The 18251-nt window shown below is 41.8% G+C and overlaps 1 protein-coding gene across 6 annotated transcripts in view; it reads left to right on the top strand.

Moving 5' to 3' along the window:
* The first annotated feature begins 225 nt into the window (after nt 1-225).
* The window catches only part of SNAP91 (synaptosome associated protein 91), a 68321-nt gene continuing 50295 nt past the window's right edge, over nt 226-18251 (top strand). For 4 of the 6 annotated variants that reach the window (XM_032682382.1, XM_032682383.1, XM_032682381.1 and 1 more), the window contains exons 1-2: nt 226-532; nt 1137-1296. In XM_032682382.1, the coding sequence (XP_032538273.1) occupies nt 1167-1296 (130 nt within the window). In that variant the 5' untranslated portion in view covers nt 226-532; nt 1137-1166. The remainder of the gene's footprint in view (nt 533-1136; nt 1297-18251) is intronic. The other 2 variants (XM_032682379.1, XM_032682380.1) reach the window with 1 other exon arrangement.

Below are 18251 nucleotides of genomic sequence, written 5' to 3' on the forward strand. Positions count from 1 at the left end.
GCTTCCCGCTAACCTCCGTGCCCCGCGCATCCCCAGCGGGACAGCCTCCGTACGGGGGCAGCTCCGGTCGACCGCCCCCGCCGCCACCTCCGAGAAGCGGGATGCGGGTGGGGGAACGGGGTCACCTGACTGCGCCGGGCCACCGATCTGCGGCGGCAAAGGCAGCGCCGCGCCGGTCCGCTCCGCTCCGTCCCGCCCTCTGCACCGGGGTTGGGGCGGCGCTGCTGCGGCAGTAGCGCGGGGATTAGGCTGCGGGAGGATTAAGCCGCCGGCTGGAAATAGCAGCGTCGGCTCCCGGGCGTGGACGCCCAGCGCATCCCCGGCGGCGGCTGCGGCTGCGGGAGGGGCAGCCCGCCCCGCACCTGGGGCTACCGGGGCCAGGGGTCCGGGGGGGGGGGGCTGCTGCGCCGCGGAGCGTCTCGCCAGCGGGCCGGGCGGCGGGCCGGGCCGGGCAGCGGTCGCGGCGGGAGGCGGCGGTGCCCTCCCCGGAGAGGCGGCGGCAGGAGGACGGGAGGCAAGGACGCACTGACAGGTCGGCCGCTGGCGCTCGCTACATCCCGCTCTGCCCCCGCGCCGGGATGCTGCATGGCGCTGTGCGCCGCCGCATGCAGCGGCGCCCCGTTTCCCGGGGCGGGGGGTTCCCTGTCGGGGCCAGGGGGTGGCGGAGGGGGGAGGCACCGGGAGGACATAACATGGCGCAACGGTGCCATAATCTCCCATCGAGGAGGCGGCGGGGCGGGCGCTGCAGCGGGGCCGGGGCGCGGCGGCGGTTCCTCCGTGGGGCCGGCTCCTGGGGCGGGCACTGCCGGGGCAGGTGCGGGAGGGGTTCCTTTCCCCCTGTCCCGGGGGCTCAAACGTTATTTGTGTGCAGCCTCCTTCAGCTGCCGTCATTATTTCTCCTTCATCCGTTCCTTGCAACGCCTAAAATACCCTTCTTTCTGCCCCAGGCGGCTTCCAGCTAGGCAGAGGCTTACACAACGGGGCGGGGGGTCTGCACCTCGGGAGGGGCCGGGCTGCCCGAGGGACCATTGTGCGTGTGTCTGTGCGCCCCTGCCTGTGCGTGTCTCTGCCGTGCCTACCCCCGGCGATAAACCTGGGATCTCCCGTTTCCCCTCCCGTGTTTTCCGCCCCTGCAGAGGAGACAGCAGCCAGCACGCCGTTCGAAGATGTCGGGTCAGACGCTGACAGATCGCATCGCAGCTGCTCAGTACAGCGTTACGGGATCAGCCGTAGCCAGAGCCGTCTGCAAAGCCACCACGCATGAAGTGATGGGGCCTAAGAAAAAGCACCTGGACTGTGAGCATCCTTTTTTGTTTCCCCAGCAATGGCCCGGGGCTGAGGAGCCTGCCCGCAGGGTGCTTTGGTGGGCCTTTGAGCCGGCTGGCTGTCACGCTTGCTGTAATCCAGCTTGCAAAGCGTAAGAGTGATGGGAAATCTCCAGGAGAGGATGAGTTATTATTGCATTTCTTCTCTTATTGCATAATACTGCTCTTTCGGCCATTTTTTTTCTCATGACCTCTTGCCTTTTATCTAGGAAGACAGTGCAAAGAGTGCCTTGTGGAGCAAGGGCTTGGAAAGAGGGGAGGGGATTGGACACAGGGCAAAATGGACACACGCTTGTCACTGTCTGCTTCGCTCAGGATTAAGCTGGGCTGAGGTATACATAAATGCTATGTCCAGAGCTGGCCAAGCACTGGTAGGAGTGTGGCCATCTCCACAGCAGACTTCTGAAGAGGTTTAGATGATGGTGGGCTTAAATGACCAGGCACTGGGATAATGCTGTGCTGTAGATAGGGACAACCTTTGGAGGGCTTAAGGGCTGTTGCTGAGGTCCCACATATCTGACAGCTACTTCTTGAGCTGCCCAATTGTTTCCATCATGTTTTATTGAAGATGCTGGCGGCTTTATCTCATAGATTTATGATGTATTCTGGACTGATGTTAGCTAGTTTAGCCAGGAAACAAGGTTGAAGGCAAAACATTTATTAAAAAACAATGAGCTAGTGATGGTTTGTCTTGACAATTTCAGTTCAGCTGTCAGTCCCTGCTTGGAGTCAGCAAGTAGTAGAATAGTGAAAGAATTTAGTTGTGTGGTGTTAACTAGTCCTGTTTACCAATAGTAATTCTGTCCAGCACTGAACTTGGCAGATCAACAACAGGTTTTAGTGTCTAAAATTAAGTGGGTTTTGCATATTTTTTTGGACATGATAAGAAATACTTTCAAGTAAAGATCAGCAGGTTTTATACCAGGCAGTTTCTTGGCTGCTGGCCATTAATAAGTAATGCTGGTGCAGGTGTTTGTAAGTACAATTCTGATGATGCTGTATTTGTTAAAAGGAGGTAGTATTACTTCTGGAAAATACTTACAGATTTCAGTTCTATTGACTTTGTAGCTAACCCTCAAAGTGACAAATGGTATGCTAGTCTTTCACTATATCTAAATATTCTTGGATATATGGCCAAGAAATGCTGGTGTAAGCAGCATTGATTGAAGACTGACTTGGGTCTAAAATGTTTAAATAGATCATCAGTCTTAAAATCATGTATTCTGTCTTGTTTTCTGGTATATTTTTAAAAAAAATCATCTTGGTTATTGATATCTCTCCTATGTTGTTGTTTGGTAGCTGTGGACACTTTAATCTGTAGGTTGTGTCTGGGCTGTCCTACTGTAACTGTTACTAAAAACTTTAGCTAAAAAAAAAGTGTGGCTCATGTATTTAAAATATTCATGTTGTGTCTCTGTGTATATGTATATACATATGCATATATATATACATATATATATAAGTAAACACACATATATACACATACTATCTGGAATAGGCAGGATTAAAGAGAGGTTGGAATAACCTACCAGTGCTATATTAAGGACTCTGAAGGGTCTGTGTTTGGATATTGGTGCTAATATTACTGCTTCAGAAAGTGAGTGTAGTAGAGACAGAAGCCAGTAGCATTCTGTGCAATTTCATATGTACCTGCATGTCAGACAAACAAGAGGAAGAGAAATTATAATTTCCTGTGAAGATACATCCATGCTCATTTTTCCTTCTATTTTCCAATCTGTATATAACAGTTCAGAGTTTAACTATCTGGTATGATTAAGGACAGAATCTTGTCTGTGGCAGATATGCATGTTCAAAATTTGTGGACTATAAACTTCATGTTTTAAAAGAAAAAATGTTATCAGGCTCTTAAACCTTAGGCATATCCTCATAACTGTGAATTGATAGGCAATTTCTTGAACTCTGACATATGTCTTGTAAGCAAGTGTTAAAATGGGTTTTATATATTGTAATAAGACAGTAAATTACAAGTTCATCCTCTGAAAGAGCAATGCACACATGCATACAGGAGATATGCTGCTAAGTGGTGGTAGATATAAACCATGTGGCTAAGTGCATTTCAAATTGGATAAGTAGCATTTGAAGATGTGGAGAAGGAAAGATAAAACTAGCCAATGCCTTACAATAAGTTTTAAGTCAAGGTACAAAGGATTTAGATGACTAAAGCTTCAGGTAGCCTGGAGTGATGGTTGGAGTGATGCTTTATGAAGGGCTGTAATTCTAGTATTGATATTGGGGTTCTGTATCCTTAGGGAACTCCATATTTTTGTTAGTGTTTTAGTAGCCAGGTGTCATGTCACACAACCCCTCTTCTACTCCCCTGCTTAGCAACTGGGCTTTGTAAATTAAATTGAGAGATCAACTATTTAACATGAGTTAAGTAGTTCTGTAAGGATAGGGTACAATGAAGTCTGCCCTCATATGTTTTCTGCAGAAGATATTAATTCCAGAGGGTTATAGGAAGATTATAGATGAAAAAGTGTAGGGTGTTTTGGTTTGGTTTTGGTTTTTTTTGATTTGTTTGTTTGATATAGATTTTCTCCTGAGTATTATTTAGAGGGAGCTTGCTCTTAGGAATAAAAAGTATGATTTGGGTATGAGTGCATGAGTGTGAGGAAGGAAGGAAAGAACAGAATTAATGTCTTCCGTGAACAAAAGCTGAGCTGCTGAGTATTTGCTTTTGTGTGTTTTTCTGTATGTGCATAGTTTTCAAATACAGACTTCAATATAGATGCTTCTGTCCTTTGGCATGGGCTCTGGGTGCTGCACAGGCTGGGCATGTAAAGAAGTACTGAAGAATCATGAGGTTGCTATCATATGCTCAGCAAGATTTACCATTTTCTTGAACTCCACTCTCATACTAATGAATTTTCAGCAACTGCTGGAAGTAGTGCAAGATGGCATTAAATGTGCTTCTCAAATTCCTATGAGGAGAAAAGGAATGTAAATCTGGACTGCTCTGATGGTTTGGGACAGTTGATATGTTAAAGCTCTTAACCAAAAGTTGTAATCTTAAAGTTGTCTTAAAGTCATCAGAGTGATATGGACTTATATCCCTCAGCTAACCATGTTGTGTTAACTAGATTACAATTAGATACAGCAAATGAAGAAAGTCTTCCCATGAAGAAGTGGTTATTAGCAACTTTATTTTGATGCAATGAGAAGGGCCACTGCAGAGTGGGTGAATAAGGCATATGGATATATAAACTGATAATTCTAGTGGGAAGACAATCCTAGGGCACAGCATTGAAGTTTCACTCTCAGAATAGTTCTGAAAAATGCATTAAGGCTTCACTGAGTGTTGTGTGGGACAAGTACAATCTCAAATGGTGCTGACTGATTGGTATGAACAGGGAGGGCTTTTGGAGAAGGGAAATGACTTTAAAATGTGAAACATACATGCTAGATAAGGGAAAAGGTAGGTAGATCTGAACTTGGTCCTTTTATAGAGGATTTCACTCAGAAACAGACTATCAGGCTTTGATTTAGGGAAGTGAATTGAAAACCAGTGAGGTTGTTACATCTACAGTTGGTTGTAACAGGTTCCTCTTTCTGAAAATGTTAAAAATGGCTGGGATTTTCCTTCACTGATTTTGTTGAGTGAATTTCTTTGCAACAGGAGGAAGTTATGGAGCGTATGTTCTAAAAAGACCACATGGTCTTACTTCTTCAAAATAATTCTCATAAGGTAGAAGGCCCTTCCAGAGGTCTGATCAAGAGGTGGGAGATGTTTGTGAGAAGTGGAAACATAGCAGATGAAGATCAGAATTCAATTATTTGTGGCTATAGAGAGATGACCTGTGTATCTGTTGTAACATATTTCCATCCTAAGTCTAATTTTTATATTTGGCAAACAAAGGCTCTAAAAGCAAGTTTATAGTTTAATATATGATGGTAACTAAACTGCAGGGCTGGTGTCAGTGTTTTGCTTATACAGACACTTTTTTTTCTGCAGTGTTTCTACCTTTCTTCTGCAAACTATGGGGTTGATCTAACAAATTTGAATTGCTATGGTCTCTGCTATTGAAAGAGAAGTGTCTGTTGACCAAAAGCAGTGGACCAAAATGAACCTTTTTGCCTAGGCTCAGTAAAGATGAAGTTGCCTCTGTCTCATTCCTGAGGAATATGCCTTTCTCTGTCTTTTGGGAGAGGTGGAGATCAATGGAGCTATCTTGAGTCCCTAGATTTCAGTTACTGTTAACTTGGTAGGTTAGAGCATAAGGTTAACTTGGAGTATTTCAGAAGTTGTTTGCTGTTGAAGTGATTTGAGGAGTGTTCCAAGTCTGTTGGCACCTGGGGCCCTTTCCTAGTGGGATTAGCGCAGATGTACTGCATTGCTCTGCAGTCCAGCTGACAGTCTTTACAGCTGTGGAAGTATCTTCAAGAAAATTGCCAAGAACACAGTCCCTACATACTGGGCTTAATCCTTCACATTTTACTAATGAAACTGTTTTTGTATGTCTCACTGTATCTTGTATTGCAGTAATTTGTCACAGCTTCTATGTATGAGAGAACTGACTTTTTTTAAAGTTACCATTGAAGATCAGCTGGAATACTGTGTCTTGGTTTTTGTTGTCATAGCTAAGGTGAATTTTAAATTGTGAACTTCTCTGTCACCCCAGTGAATCGTTCTCACACCTGAAAAGAAAAAAAATCCCAAGCAAGCAATTTTCTTTAATTCATTAATGGTTTATTTTTGTGTAAGGACTTTTCATCAGTCTTTCTGCAGAATAGCTCTCTGTTTCTTTGGGCTTCTACTATGTCCTTTCCCAAAACAGTATTGAAGACACACTTCATTTGGAGGCATGTAGGTTCCTGAATAGGAGTAAAAATGTCTTTCATGGGTAAGGGGAGCTAATAAGAAGGATTCTTTGAGTATTTAAGTGGCGTTAACTTTCAATTTCCCCCCAGCCCCATACTGCTTCTAAGGCATATGTAATACCAAGAGAAGGCTGCTCTTTTAATTAAGCTAAGACTAAGCTTGCCAATAATTCTTTAAAATATGTTTGAATCAGGGTAGAAGTTTAAATTCATGTTAAGATATGAATGTTGAAACATGGGCAGAATCACTTATCTTGTGCATCTCATCTGTTCTGTCTTTAGTTTATCTTATGGTGCAATACCTAAGGAAAGGTAAAGGGAGGATGAGGGAACAGAAAAGTGGGTAGGCAGTGTAATATTAAACTTTTTTTCATCTAAGCAGTGTAACTTGATAGATGGACTAGTCCTACCCATGCTCCCTTTGTCATTTCCTCAGCTGAGGGCAGATATTCTTAGACTTTTTCAAGAGTAAGCAAGGTCCTTCTGTTAAACGTGCTTTGTCAAGATCATGGATGACAAATTCTGTGACAACTCAGGTCTTTCTGTTGTACTGACTTTCATTAGTAGACCTTGCTAATGGAGTAGCTATTTATGAGATGATCAGGATGACAGTGACCAGAGCATAGTTTTAATCACTTCTCTTTAGTTGCTGAGTATGTTTCATAATAGTCTCATAGTGTTACTCCCTTAGATCTTGGGTGACAGCAATTGAACAACTTATAAACAACAACAAAAGTCTGTAGTTTGATTTCCTGTGGTTTGATTTGATCTGTGCCTCTGGTTTTCCAGCTTCACTCTTAACCCTTTGTCTTCTGCACCTGCCTTACAAGGACCTGTCCCACTACTGAGGAATTCTGTGAAGTCTCCAAGAAAATGCTCTGTAGGTGGGATCAGTCCATGCTTCTGTGTCTCTGCCATGTGAAGAATCCTCTGAAGTGCTTAAGAGTAGATGACAGTCAGGATAATTTTGAAGGGCATAAAGCATTTTGTATGCTATTCATTTTCCATGCTTCTTACTGGATTGAGAATTTGGTAGCCAGAGGAGAATTTTCTGTTCTCTTAGTTCCTGCTTTTGAAGAAATGGTAATATAACAGAGGCACACCTACTTCGAGTATTTTTTTGCCACTGCTCAAGATTCTCGAGACTGCTTTGCTCTTCCTGGCCTGCTTACCTTTCCTTGGTACTGGTTGTCCATGACATGTTTTTGGCTGCAAGGCTGGCCTCTGTGAGAAGAGACACAGCCAGCTCCATGGTAGATCCACTGCAATACACAGCTGAGCCTATCCACCAAGCTTGTGGTACCTCAAGTAAAACCAACTTAAGACAAAAAACACTGGACAGGCAGAGGAAGAGGGAAAAAGAAATGGCAGAAGGAACACCTCTAACAAGGTTAGAGGTGGAGCAGGAGGTACTCCATGATGCTGGAGCAGATATCCCCTGCAGCCTGTGGAAGAGACCTCTGTTCTCAGCAGTCACAGCTGCAGCATCGTCCACTCCTACCAAAACCTTGCCATGTGCACCCAGTACACCCCCTGGTCCTGAAGGAAAGAAAGGGGTAGACCTTCCTCAGTCAGCTGTGGGCATACAGTATTGCTGAAGGAGCTGGCTCCAGTATTTCTGGAGGTGGGGAAAAATTGGCTGTGGAGGGATGACACTATATCCCTTCCTTTAGCCTTTCTATAGCCTAAGACTCAGTGGTACCAAACAGTATCATTAAGTTAACATGCCCTGTTCCTTTTTGGAGCTTTTTTTCAAGGCACAGATCAGGATGCTGGTAAGGGTGGAAAACCATAAGTTCTGCTGTGTGCCTAAGGGAAATACTAGAGTCTCACCAATAAGTGTCTGATGAACCTTGAATTCCAAGCTTGAATGTGGCATGCAGATGTTGGTTTGGACAGAGGGGTTTCAAATACCATGGAAACAAGCAAGGAATAAAGCAAGCCAGGGTCTGAATCTCAGCGCAGGACATATAAAGAAAAGAATGCGTCACCTGACGCAGGGCTAAACCTTGAACTCAAACTAAATGATACAATAGAAGAAGCCTTCCTATTAGCTTTACAGGCAGTGATCTGTAGCACAGGGTTTGCAGCAGTACTTTCATTCCCCTGAGTCAGCAGTATCAGCAAGATTGTGGTGTGAAGCTTCATTGGTAAGCTGATATTAGAGTGTCCCACCCCATCAGATTCAGCATGGCTGCATGATTTTCCTTCTGTCCAAAATTTCGTTTGCATGAGAGCTACTGGCTTAAATTAACCTGAATAAACGAGATGTTGGCAATTGATAGGAGACAACTGGAATATTTGGCAGGGGCTAGCTTGTCACTTTGCAGAGTATAGTAAAGCCTGCTTTTTGTGGAATCTTGCAAACCATATACTAGACCCCTAAGCCAGTTTTTAATGCTTTTAATCATGCTATTTTGATCATGTTTACTTCTGCAGAGCTGGTTGAAAACACTCAAATCAATATATAACACATTTTCCTTGTGCTCATAAAGTCTTCTCTTTAGGTTGTGAAACACATTTGCTGAAGTACTTGAGAGTTGTAGTTCACTAGGAGAGGGAATATACTAACCATCTGGACTAGCTTCACAAGTGCTGTTGGACATCAGCCTTGAAATGAATGTAGGTGGAACAGTAGAACAGTATTTTCTAGGCTGCTGGTAAATGGGGCATCCAGTGGACATCTGAGGCTTGCAGCTTAGTTGTAGGCATAGTATAGGAAATGGCAGTGCACAATATTAATGACTTTTGGACAAGCGAAGTCTAAATACCCTTCTGTTCCTCCTTCCTGCCCTGGATAATGGGATCTCATGCTTTGCTTTAGATTATATCTGTATCTTAACTTAGTTTAATGAAAGGGATTGGATGCTAAAAGGTCCTGGTGCTATGCTGATATTGTGTATTTATGTAATTTTTACTCTGGGCATTTGAACTGAGGCAGCATGTCAGTTGGTTGCCTTTCCTAGAGCCTGTTTTTTCTAGCTATTGATAAAACTCAAATGCGTTACTATATTTTTTGTAGAGGAGATTTTGTGAGTACATGGACATGATAGTGCTTGAAGACCACCAAGAAAGCAATCCCTGCCTCTCATGTGTACTGAGAACTGCAGGTTGCTGACAAGACATGTCTGCAGCTTGGGTCTGACTCGTGGCAATCAACTCCTTTTGATCATAAGCCAATATACAAAGTTACCACAGGTAGAAAGCAAGCTGGCGGGAAATCCTGTGTTGCAGTTGGGCCATAGAGCTCTAACAAAACAGTTGAGCCATGTACTTTGCCAAGGTTGCTTTACTGCCTCAAAGAAGGAATGAAAAAGAAAGCAATGTTCTTTGCTCATTGTCTCTAGGTATTTAGGAGACTAGGTTATGGCTGAGATGTGAAACACTTATAAGGGTAGATTGGAGAGTTTGGTCCACTTGAGCTAAGATTATTCTACCAAAGGACGTGTCTTTTCAAGAAATTGTCTTAAACTTTTCTGTCCTAAAGAGGTAGGACAAGGCTGTGACTTGACTACTAACAGTATAGCCCTTCACTTCAAACTGACTCTTGGCTTGGCACGAGCGTGGATGACACAATGGCAGCGGGTGCTTCCATACCAGATGGTCAGGGGTTAGCCTGCAGTGCCTGGCAGACTCCCAGTGCCTCTGGCATAGTTTTGTTATATCTCTTAAGTCACTCTGGTAGTTTACAGAATGTTCTAAAATGGTCCTTCACAGAAGTGAGAGAAAGACATGACCGCTCAAAGCATGAATAAAACATGCTGACTTGTCGCCCACGTTTTTTAAACGTGTGCAAGTTTACAAGTTTAGAGGAAGGTCCTCAAAATAAGGCAGTGAACAGTTATCTTGCCACAGTGCAGGACTGCACTAGCTAGGGTGTCCATAATTGAACATAGATGCACTTAAGTGGGAGTTCAAACTGTTTTCACAGGGACTCTCACTTCTCGTTTCAGGGACTTGTATGAAAGGGGGAAGCCAGCTGGCCTGTTTCCTGACTCTAAAGGCTGCTGTTTCTCATTACATATAGGTTGAATGTAGACAAAAGGTTTAACATATCATTGCATCAGTTCTTTAGCAACCCTGGAGTTTTAAAATTTAACCTTTTTAAATGGAGACTTGGCTTTGGATCTTGTTGCGTGCTTCTGCAATCCAAAGTATTGTACCTATTGCTCTAAGTTTTATAGCTTTATGTAAACCTATTAATAGGAGAATATACATTTTGCTAAGGGACAGCAAGCCATAAGTAAGTTGGCATACCTAGTGTGCCAGTGTTTTCAAAACACGTACATTTTATCATTGGTGATGTTTTGTTGCTGGCATGTGAAACAATGGTATTTTTATATGTGAACCTTGCCTGTGACTTTCTGATCTTTCATTCTACGCCACGTACAGTCTTTCTGATTTTGCTAAGCTTGATTTCAACTTCAGATTGCTTTGTTGTTTGTGAATGGCAAGAGTGTTAGCCGGCAAAGTTTGCTATGTTTGGAATAGGTAAGTTTAAAGAGATGCTTCTTGTTTATCGGGCAGCTGGCAGTTGCTTAGTCAGTATTATGAGAAGCCACCTTTCAAATATAATACTCCCTATCATGCTTAGGAGTTTAATGGACACTTCTGGGTGTTCCAGTCTAGAGATCTGACTCCACACAAAGCTTTGCTGCCTGGATGCGAGCCTATGTGATGCATTCCAACTTCCCCACTCATCAATAGCTTAATAGGAGACTTCCAATGCCACTTGCAAATGTATCATTCAGAAACCTTGGTGACTTTGAACTGTTGATAGCAACTTACTACTCTCAGATTTTTTAAAATGGTCTTTTTGTTTCTTTATTGTAGATACATAGATACAAGAAGAAATGGATTGAAACAATGATAACTATGTTATAAAGTACTTGCCGCTTAGTTGTGGCTGCTTCAGTGTGCTTCCGGGAGGTCATAGTGTTGCACTGGCTGTATGGAGTGGTTTGCATTACCCTTTGTTTCTTTCTGCTACAGATATGTCCATGTTTTCAACAGGACTGCCTGCATGGTTGTGGGCATTTCATTCCTAGTTAAGAATTTCGGGTTGTGTCATCATGTGACATCCACTGACAAAAAAAAAAATGGACTCTGAGAATAATTCTGCTGAGGGAGTAGGAAAAACAGGACCATGGTCTGGACATGGCTTCTGAGCCTGCCTACTCAACTGACCTGTTTCCAGCATACAGGCTGTAACTAATCACCATGTCACTGAAGTTGCTTGCACGTTGGTCTCATCCCCACCCAAGTTTGGTTTTTTCATGTATTCCCAATGTGTAACGTCTAAGTAGGGCAGCTGAAACACCAGGCTCCTTTCAATATATTTTGGTCTCATTCAGTATTGTAGTGGATTTCAAATTGCTGTTCTGGACAGAGTTGATAGGCTAGTAACAGCTTCATTTCTACAAGTTTATTAAAACCAAATGGTTTTCTGAGGAAAGCAATCATTTGGGGGTAGAATCTTCTTAGAATAAGAGTGAACGGCAGTGCAGACACTGAAATAGCTCACACGCCATGGCTCAGTTGATTACCACTTTCTGCCAGATGTGTTTGGAGTGTGAGATCAGCCCAGCATGTAAAGGCTGATTAGAAAATGCTGTAGTGCAAAGATTACAGTAAATGTCCCAATGCTGCTGTGGCAAACATGAAATCTTTGTGTTTCTAGTGTAGCTGTACTGTCTGGATGAAAGCTGCAGTTCATACTGTTACAGATATTCCCATAATCAGCCAAGTGGTAAGAGTTATGAATTGATACTGTCAACAGGGGTTAGTGACCTTCATGGAAGGATAATCACAGGCCACAGCTGGAATCCTGGTATCCAGTTGTGGATATGCCTAGTGTCAATAGGCAATTGACAGTCGTCATTTAAGTAGATCTTGCTGACTTTATCATTCTAAGCAATAATCTTTCAACTCTATAACACCTTTAAACTTGCTTGTGTTTGCAACAGGAGCTATGATGCAGCAGGACTGTCACTTTAATGTTTACATGGACAGAGACAACAATTCCATTCCTTAGAGGGAAATTCAATAAATGCTTTAAAGGCTTGGTGGAAGATTGGCTGGTGGCTGCAGTTCATGTTTCTTCTCTGAATTAATGTGTATTTGGTCAAGGCTTCCAGGTTGGAAGTACTGAATGTAGAATGAGGGTCTGAGATTTGCTATGCAGGATAAAAGTTCCTTTTCATGCAAGTTATTGGTCAAATGCTACTTGTAAAGTTAGTAGGGTTTTTCCTTGTCCCTTCCTTCTCTAGAGTTTGGCATCTAAGATGCCATATTACAATAGGATGGAAAATAGCATTTCTCCAAGACAACTGCTTTGATATTTTTAACCTTATAACCATTGGTTGGTGTCCACCAAATGCAAATGTAATTTTGTGTATCTTTAACTATTAAGAGCTCTGCAAAAAAAAAAGGTAGTGCAATGTGGATTTGTGGCTCAGCTCATCTTTGGAGTAGATCAATAAAATAGAGAAGTGCACATCCAGCTCCAGGAATTACTTGGTGTTTCATATCAACATAAGCAGAACTGCTCAGTTTCTTGTCTTTGAGCAGATTTCTGTTGAGCTAGTTGTGGAGCAGAATTAGTGTGGAAAGAAGGTTTGGAATGGGTTCTCTGAGTGAGAGGAAGGGAAAGTTAAAGCAGTGATTTCTCATCTTTCCTCTGCTTTGCTGAACTTCTATTCTTGCCTGAGACAAATTCTTTGGTATTCAAAGTGAGCGAATTCTGTACAAATGTGGTTTAAGATTGAGCTTCTTACTACTTTGGACAAGGAAAAAGATTCCATGCTTAATAACTAGTACTTTTCCTAGAGTGAGCTGCTTAAAGAAAGCTGGGTGGCTGTAGTTGGGAAGAAAGCAGGTAGCATTCTTGGACTTTGGGGCCTTTCCCCTTTGTTTAGTGTTCTGGCTTAATTTGTGTGAGGCTAAAATGCTGCTTTCCGTAGTAAGTTTGTACCAGAAAGTTTGTGTTACATACTTTTGTTGTTCCAGGTATGCAATTCCTGAGTAAAATTGACCTTTTATTCTTCTGACTAGTTGGATCATGAAAGTCAGCAAGGGTTTGGACTTTGTTCATAAAATATATTCATTGCTAATTAATTAACTATCTTAAAGACCATACTTAAACCCCTAATGACTGCTGCTTAAATTGAGCTTCTGCAGCTGGTCTGAATGTCATCTTTCAGTTGTAGTAGTCTCAAGGAGAGAACTCCAGTGTAAACACTAAAGGTAGTGTTCCCCCCGGAGGCAGTGGAGCTGTAAGTTCTGGGAACTTTTTAAGTAAAAAAATATTCATACTTCATGTAATTTGAAGGAGTTCCTTATGGCAAGACTTATTTTTTTTTAACACAGTACAATCACACTTTCCCCCCATTATTTGTGTAGCTGGAGAGACAGCTACCTTGATTGCACCCTTTCAGATCTCCAGAAGAAGACCACCTGACAGTTGGCTTTTGTTTTCCTCTTTCCAAGAGAGCTGAAACTGAACGTCTGAGGAGGAAAAACCATGTGTATAAATAATTAAGGACCAAAAGGGACACAAATCCAACATAACTAGTTTAATACTGCTAATGATCTGGGGTGGTTTTTGCAGATGACTTAAAGCCAGATGTCTTGCCTTGATATGTTGGTTAAGGAGGGATGCAAACTGTATGGAAGTGCTTTAGAATAAAATCATCAATGTTTGTGGGCAATTTATCTTTTGCTTTGTTTCAAAACAGATAACTGATGATATAGGAGGTGGTGTACTGTTGTATTTTAAAAGGAACAGAGAGATAATAAGATGATTCTAAGGCTAATTAAACTCTCAGTTTGAGAAACTGGAGGACGCTCCAAGAGAAATTTGCTGGTACTCAGTCTTTTGCTGTCTCTCCACAGACTCTTCGTGTGATTGATAGGTTCTGCAAAACACTTGATAATACAGGTAGTGTGAGTATGCCTGTGAGTAGGCAGAGGTGAAGAAATTGTATGTAAAAGCTTGTCTTTGTGTGGAGTGCTGTTGTGTGTTTCAAAGACTGACTGCCTTGACTCCTCAAACTGCAGCAGGTATTTGTCCTCACAAGAGTCTGAGATATATTTTGGAAGGAGGAGGTCTTTAAGTAAGGCTGGAGAGAGGAGGTAGCAGTCCCCTTAGGGCTAATGCTCCATTACTGGGAGAGTCTTCATAGTGCCTTGAGAGCATGTGCCCAGTGGAAGACTGTATTATGATTTGTTGAGTTGGCATAGGCATGGAAGTGCCAAGGCAATACCTGAAAGATGCTGGATTTTGATAAACGGTAGGTTTGTGGGGTCAAGGTGGGATGTAGCGACCCTTGAGGCAGACTTTTGGGGAGGAAAGAGGAGATAGCATGAACTTCTGTTCTCACTGGGGTGTTACAAACCAGATTAAGATTCATGTGGAGGTGAAAAGAATAGGTGGTAAGCTTCAACCCCGCAAATAAATTCCCAGCTCTTTTTTGTGAAATTGTTTGATAATCAAAGCCAACAGCATTAAAATCATCTAATATTCTTATGAAAATTATTGGAGAAGCAGAAACTGGTAGCTTTGTTCTGCTTTCCAGTACTGTTTGTAGACATTTGTTTATGATCTTTCTAGACCTTGAAGTTCAGACCTTGTATTGATTAGCACAACGCTGTAGTAGCTTCTTGATACAGTTCTGTATCTTGTAAGGGAAGACTTGTACTATTGATTGCCTATTTAATTTTTTTTTTGGTTGAAGCTTGTAAACTCTTGCTTTAAGCCACTTGTTTCTGTTCTTGACTAGTTTGGTATTAGAACAACCCTGCATTTTCTTTTCTATAGGTCCAAGGCATTATTTAAATACCCGTAAGCAAGAAAAAAACCTTCTAAAGACTATTGTAGCATTCAGTGTAATAGTGAGGAAGGTATGTAAGGGGGTTACTGTCAGAGAGATTTGGCAAAGTTAGGAACTGAATGTATGACACAGCTCAGATGCTGAGGCAGCTTGTGTAGGGAATGACAGCTGCTCTTAAGTTGGCACTGATATCCCTCTGAGCAGAGAGATCTTGTGCTCTGCTGCTGTTACTCTGCATACTGAAATGTAAATTGTGAATAATTAATTTGAACTGGGAAATCCCAGGTCTATTATTAAAGAATTGAGGGGGGAAAAAAAAACCCCACAACAAAATGAAGTTGTATAATCTCTCTCATCTAAAAAACCCCCAAAGTCTCAAAACTAGAAACTAGTTTTTAATGAGACTGAAGGAGTCTGAAATTCCAAACCTTGCTTGCTGGTCTCTCTTTTTTTTTTTTTTCTTTTGGGTCTTATGAGCTTAACAAACACTAAAGCTAGTCACATTTTCTTTTAGTGGTCTGAGGTATCTTGACTTCAGTCTTTCTCACTGAACTCTCCACCAATCTTTCTCAATTTGGCAGGTTTGTCTTTTTGTTAATGAAGGTATTAATTATACTCTAGCTTTACTTCTATTCCCTAATTAGATTGCAGATGTTTTAAGCCTGGGTCAAAAAGCTGGTCTGTCAAATGGTCTAAAGACTGGTATTTAGATTTCAGTTATGGTGCCAAAGAATTGACAGCCACATATTTCTTCTATGTGCATTGGTTTTACATCTCAAAACTTAACTCAGAAAAGAATACTGAAGTTCAACTTATAATTTAAACAAGGATCCCTAAAGTATTCAAAATAGTAGATACCAAATATGAAGAAAGGAAATAGGAGAAATCATGTACTGTGATCTGGCAGCTATAATTTAGTCCCACAGCAAACAAATGGATTCAAATGAAGGGTACATAAGTTCTTCATTCTCCAACTATTTCCTTTCTATGACGATCTTGGTGAAAGTACTTGCTGCTACTGCAGTATGATTCCTGATTGCTTACTCTGCTTGGAATTTGTATTTGAGCTCAGTGTCTGGGTTTGGGGATTAGCTTCCACTGTACTGGATGGCCGCAGTAGCATAAACTTCATCAGAAGGGTACTTTTAATTCTTTGCTGCCCTGCTTGTGTGTGTCCCAGATGGAATCAACTTTGTAAGATTGTTTCTTATGGCTTCTGTTGGGCTGTTCTTCATCTGTTACTTCTTAATATTATCTATTTTGTATTAACATGTATACCTGTGATTTTCTTGGAAGATTGAAATTCATCATCTCTTTTGAAAACTAAGTTTCTGTCCAACCAGTAAATGTTTGAATCTGTATCTTTTGAAAATGTACTTTCTGTGTTATTTCTTGTATATGCTTTCTCTTTCCTTATACCTATTCTTCCTTACCACGCTGAAGTAAAATTATTTTTTCCAAGAGTTATTTTAAAATTTAGCTTAGCCACCAAACTCTGCTGCTCAGTTTAAGTTAGCCATGTTGGTGAGTTGTTCCAGATGCTGATGATTGCCGTTTAGGCTGAAACTCTGTGGTATTGGGGAAAGAAACCTGGGAAACTTGAGTACCTTATCTTTGTGGCATGGCTAGATGGGAAACACCTCTGCAAGAATTACCCCCCCCCATACACCTTCCAGTCTCCTTTTTCTGCACTCAGATGATGAGTGACATCTTCATGCATGGTTTAGTTCTTTTCTGTGCACTGGAAGTAGTAGGCTTAAATTTAATCATGCCTCTCTATTTGGCACACTATAATTACTCATGTCCTAAAACATTCAGAGCTGCAGACTGAGATGCTGTACCCTCTAGCAATTTGGAGAGGAGGCAGAAATGACTGACTGACTTTAGAAGCAGTGCTGTGGAAGCATATAGTAGTGCGTTGTAGCCTCCATTGCCAGCATGGCTTTGGGTGGACTCCTCTGGGTTTTCATTATCTATCATCCATCGATGGAATACACAGTTTAAGTGTCTTCCATAGAGAACTACATACTGAAACCTAGGACTAAAAGCTTCCAAATTTGATGCGTGTTTCCTTATATTGAAGACAAATGCTGTCATCTGCTGTAAAACCTCTGAACGGGGTAAACAGTGAGCAAACCACTTGTGACTTGCTTCTAGGCTTTTACAAACTGCTATCTTCTATAATGCATTAATCAGCAGCACAGAATAAAAGATTATTGGGCTGTTTGTACAACAAGATCAAGGAGAATTGTTTCAGCTCTGTGAGCTTCAGCTGCTGTCATTCAGTATCATGGCTTTACTACTGTAATACTTTGCTGAACTGCCTCCTCCAAGGGTAATATTACTGAGGTTATAGAAGTCAACATTAAGTTTCAGAAGATGTTCTGAAAAAAACCAAAACCAATGTCCATAACTAAGACCAAAAAACCACCATGACAATAAATATATTAAATTCAAACTGGGTGAACAGTTCACATAATTTTTAATTCCTGTTTCATTACAGAAAATATTTCCCTTGGCCTGAAACTGAAAGCAACTTGCAGCTTTTTTATGACCATACAAAAGACAAATTTAAACTCAAGCACTGCAGTTTTCCCAAGCTTCTGACTCTTGAATAGGTCTGTGTAATAGAATTAAAAATACCCATAAATCACTTGTCATGAATTAAAAAAAACCCAACAAACCACAACCAAGCAAATAAACTAAACCTAAACTTTTGAATGCATCTGATACAGCAGTGTGGATTTCTGAATGCATCAGGTATGTCTCAACAGCTGATGTGACTCATCAGTCTGTTTAGACAGACCTGTCCTCTGGACTCTTCCTGCCCTGCAGAGATAGAATCAGTAGTTTAAGAGCAGTCTGAACCTTGACTTTCCACTTCTAGGAGCATTAATGCTCTCCATTATATGGTATTACGTAGGGGGAGGAAAGGAAGTCTGCATAATGGTGACCCTACTGCCCAAGTGAATTGAACTCTTGTAGATTGTTTACAGCAGACTCACATAGTTAAGGTATGCAAGGATCAGTCACAGAAGACCTGTCTTCTCTTAAGGTAGAATATCTGTCAACACTGAATGACTTGAGTAGTTGGATGAAAATTTCTAGTCTGGGGGTGGGGAAGATATCATTAAAAATTATTCCTCTAAGGGAAACTGAAAGATGAGTATTTTCATTAGTAACACAGATATTGCTTAGTCTAGTAGTTAAACTGTTTAACTTTTTTTACTCAGGTCTTCACACTTTAAGCCTCAGC

This window comes from Chiroxiphia lanceolata, chromosome 3, assembly GCF_009829145.1.
Source record: "Chiroxiphia lanceolata isolate bChiLan1 chromosome 3, bChiLan1.pri, whole genome shotgun sequence".
In the NCBI taxonomy this organism is placed as follows: domain Eukaryota; kingdom Metazoa; phylum Chordata; class Aves; order Passeriformes; family Pipridae; genus Chiroxiphia; species Chiroxiphia lanceolata.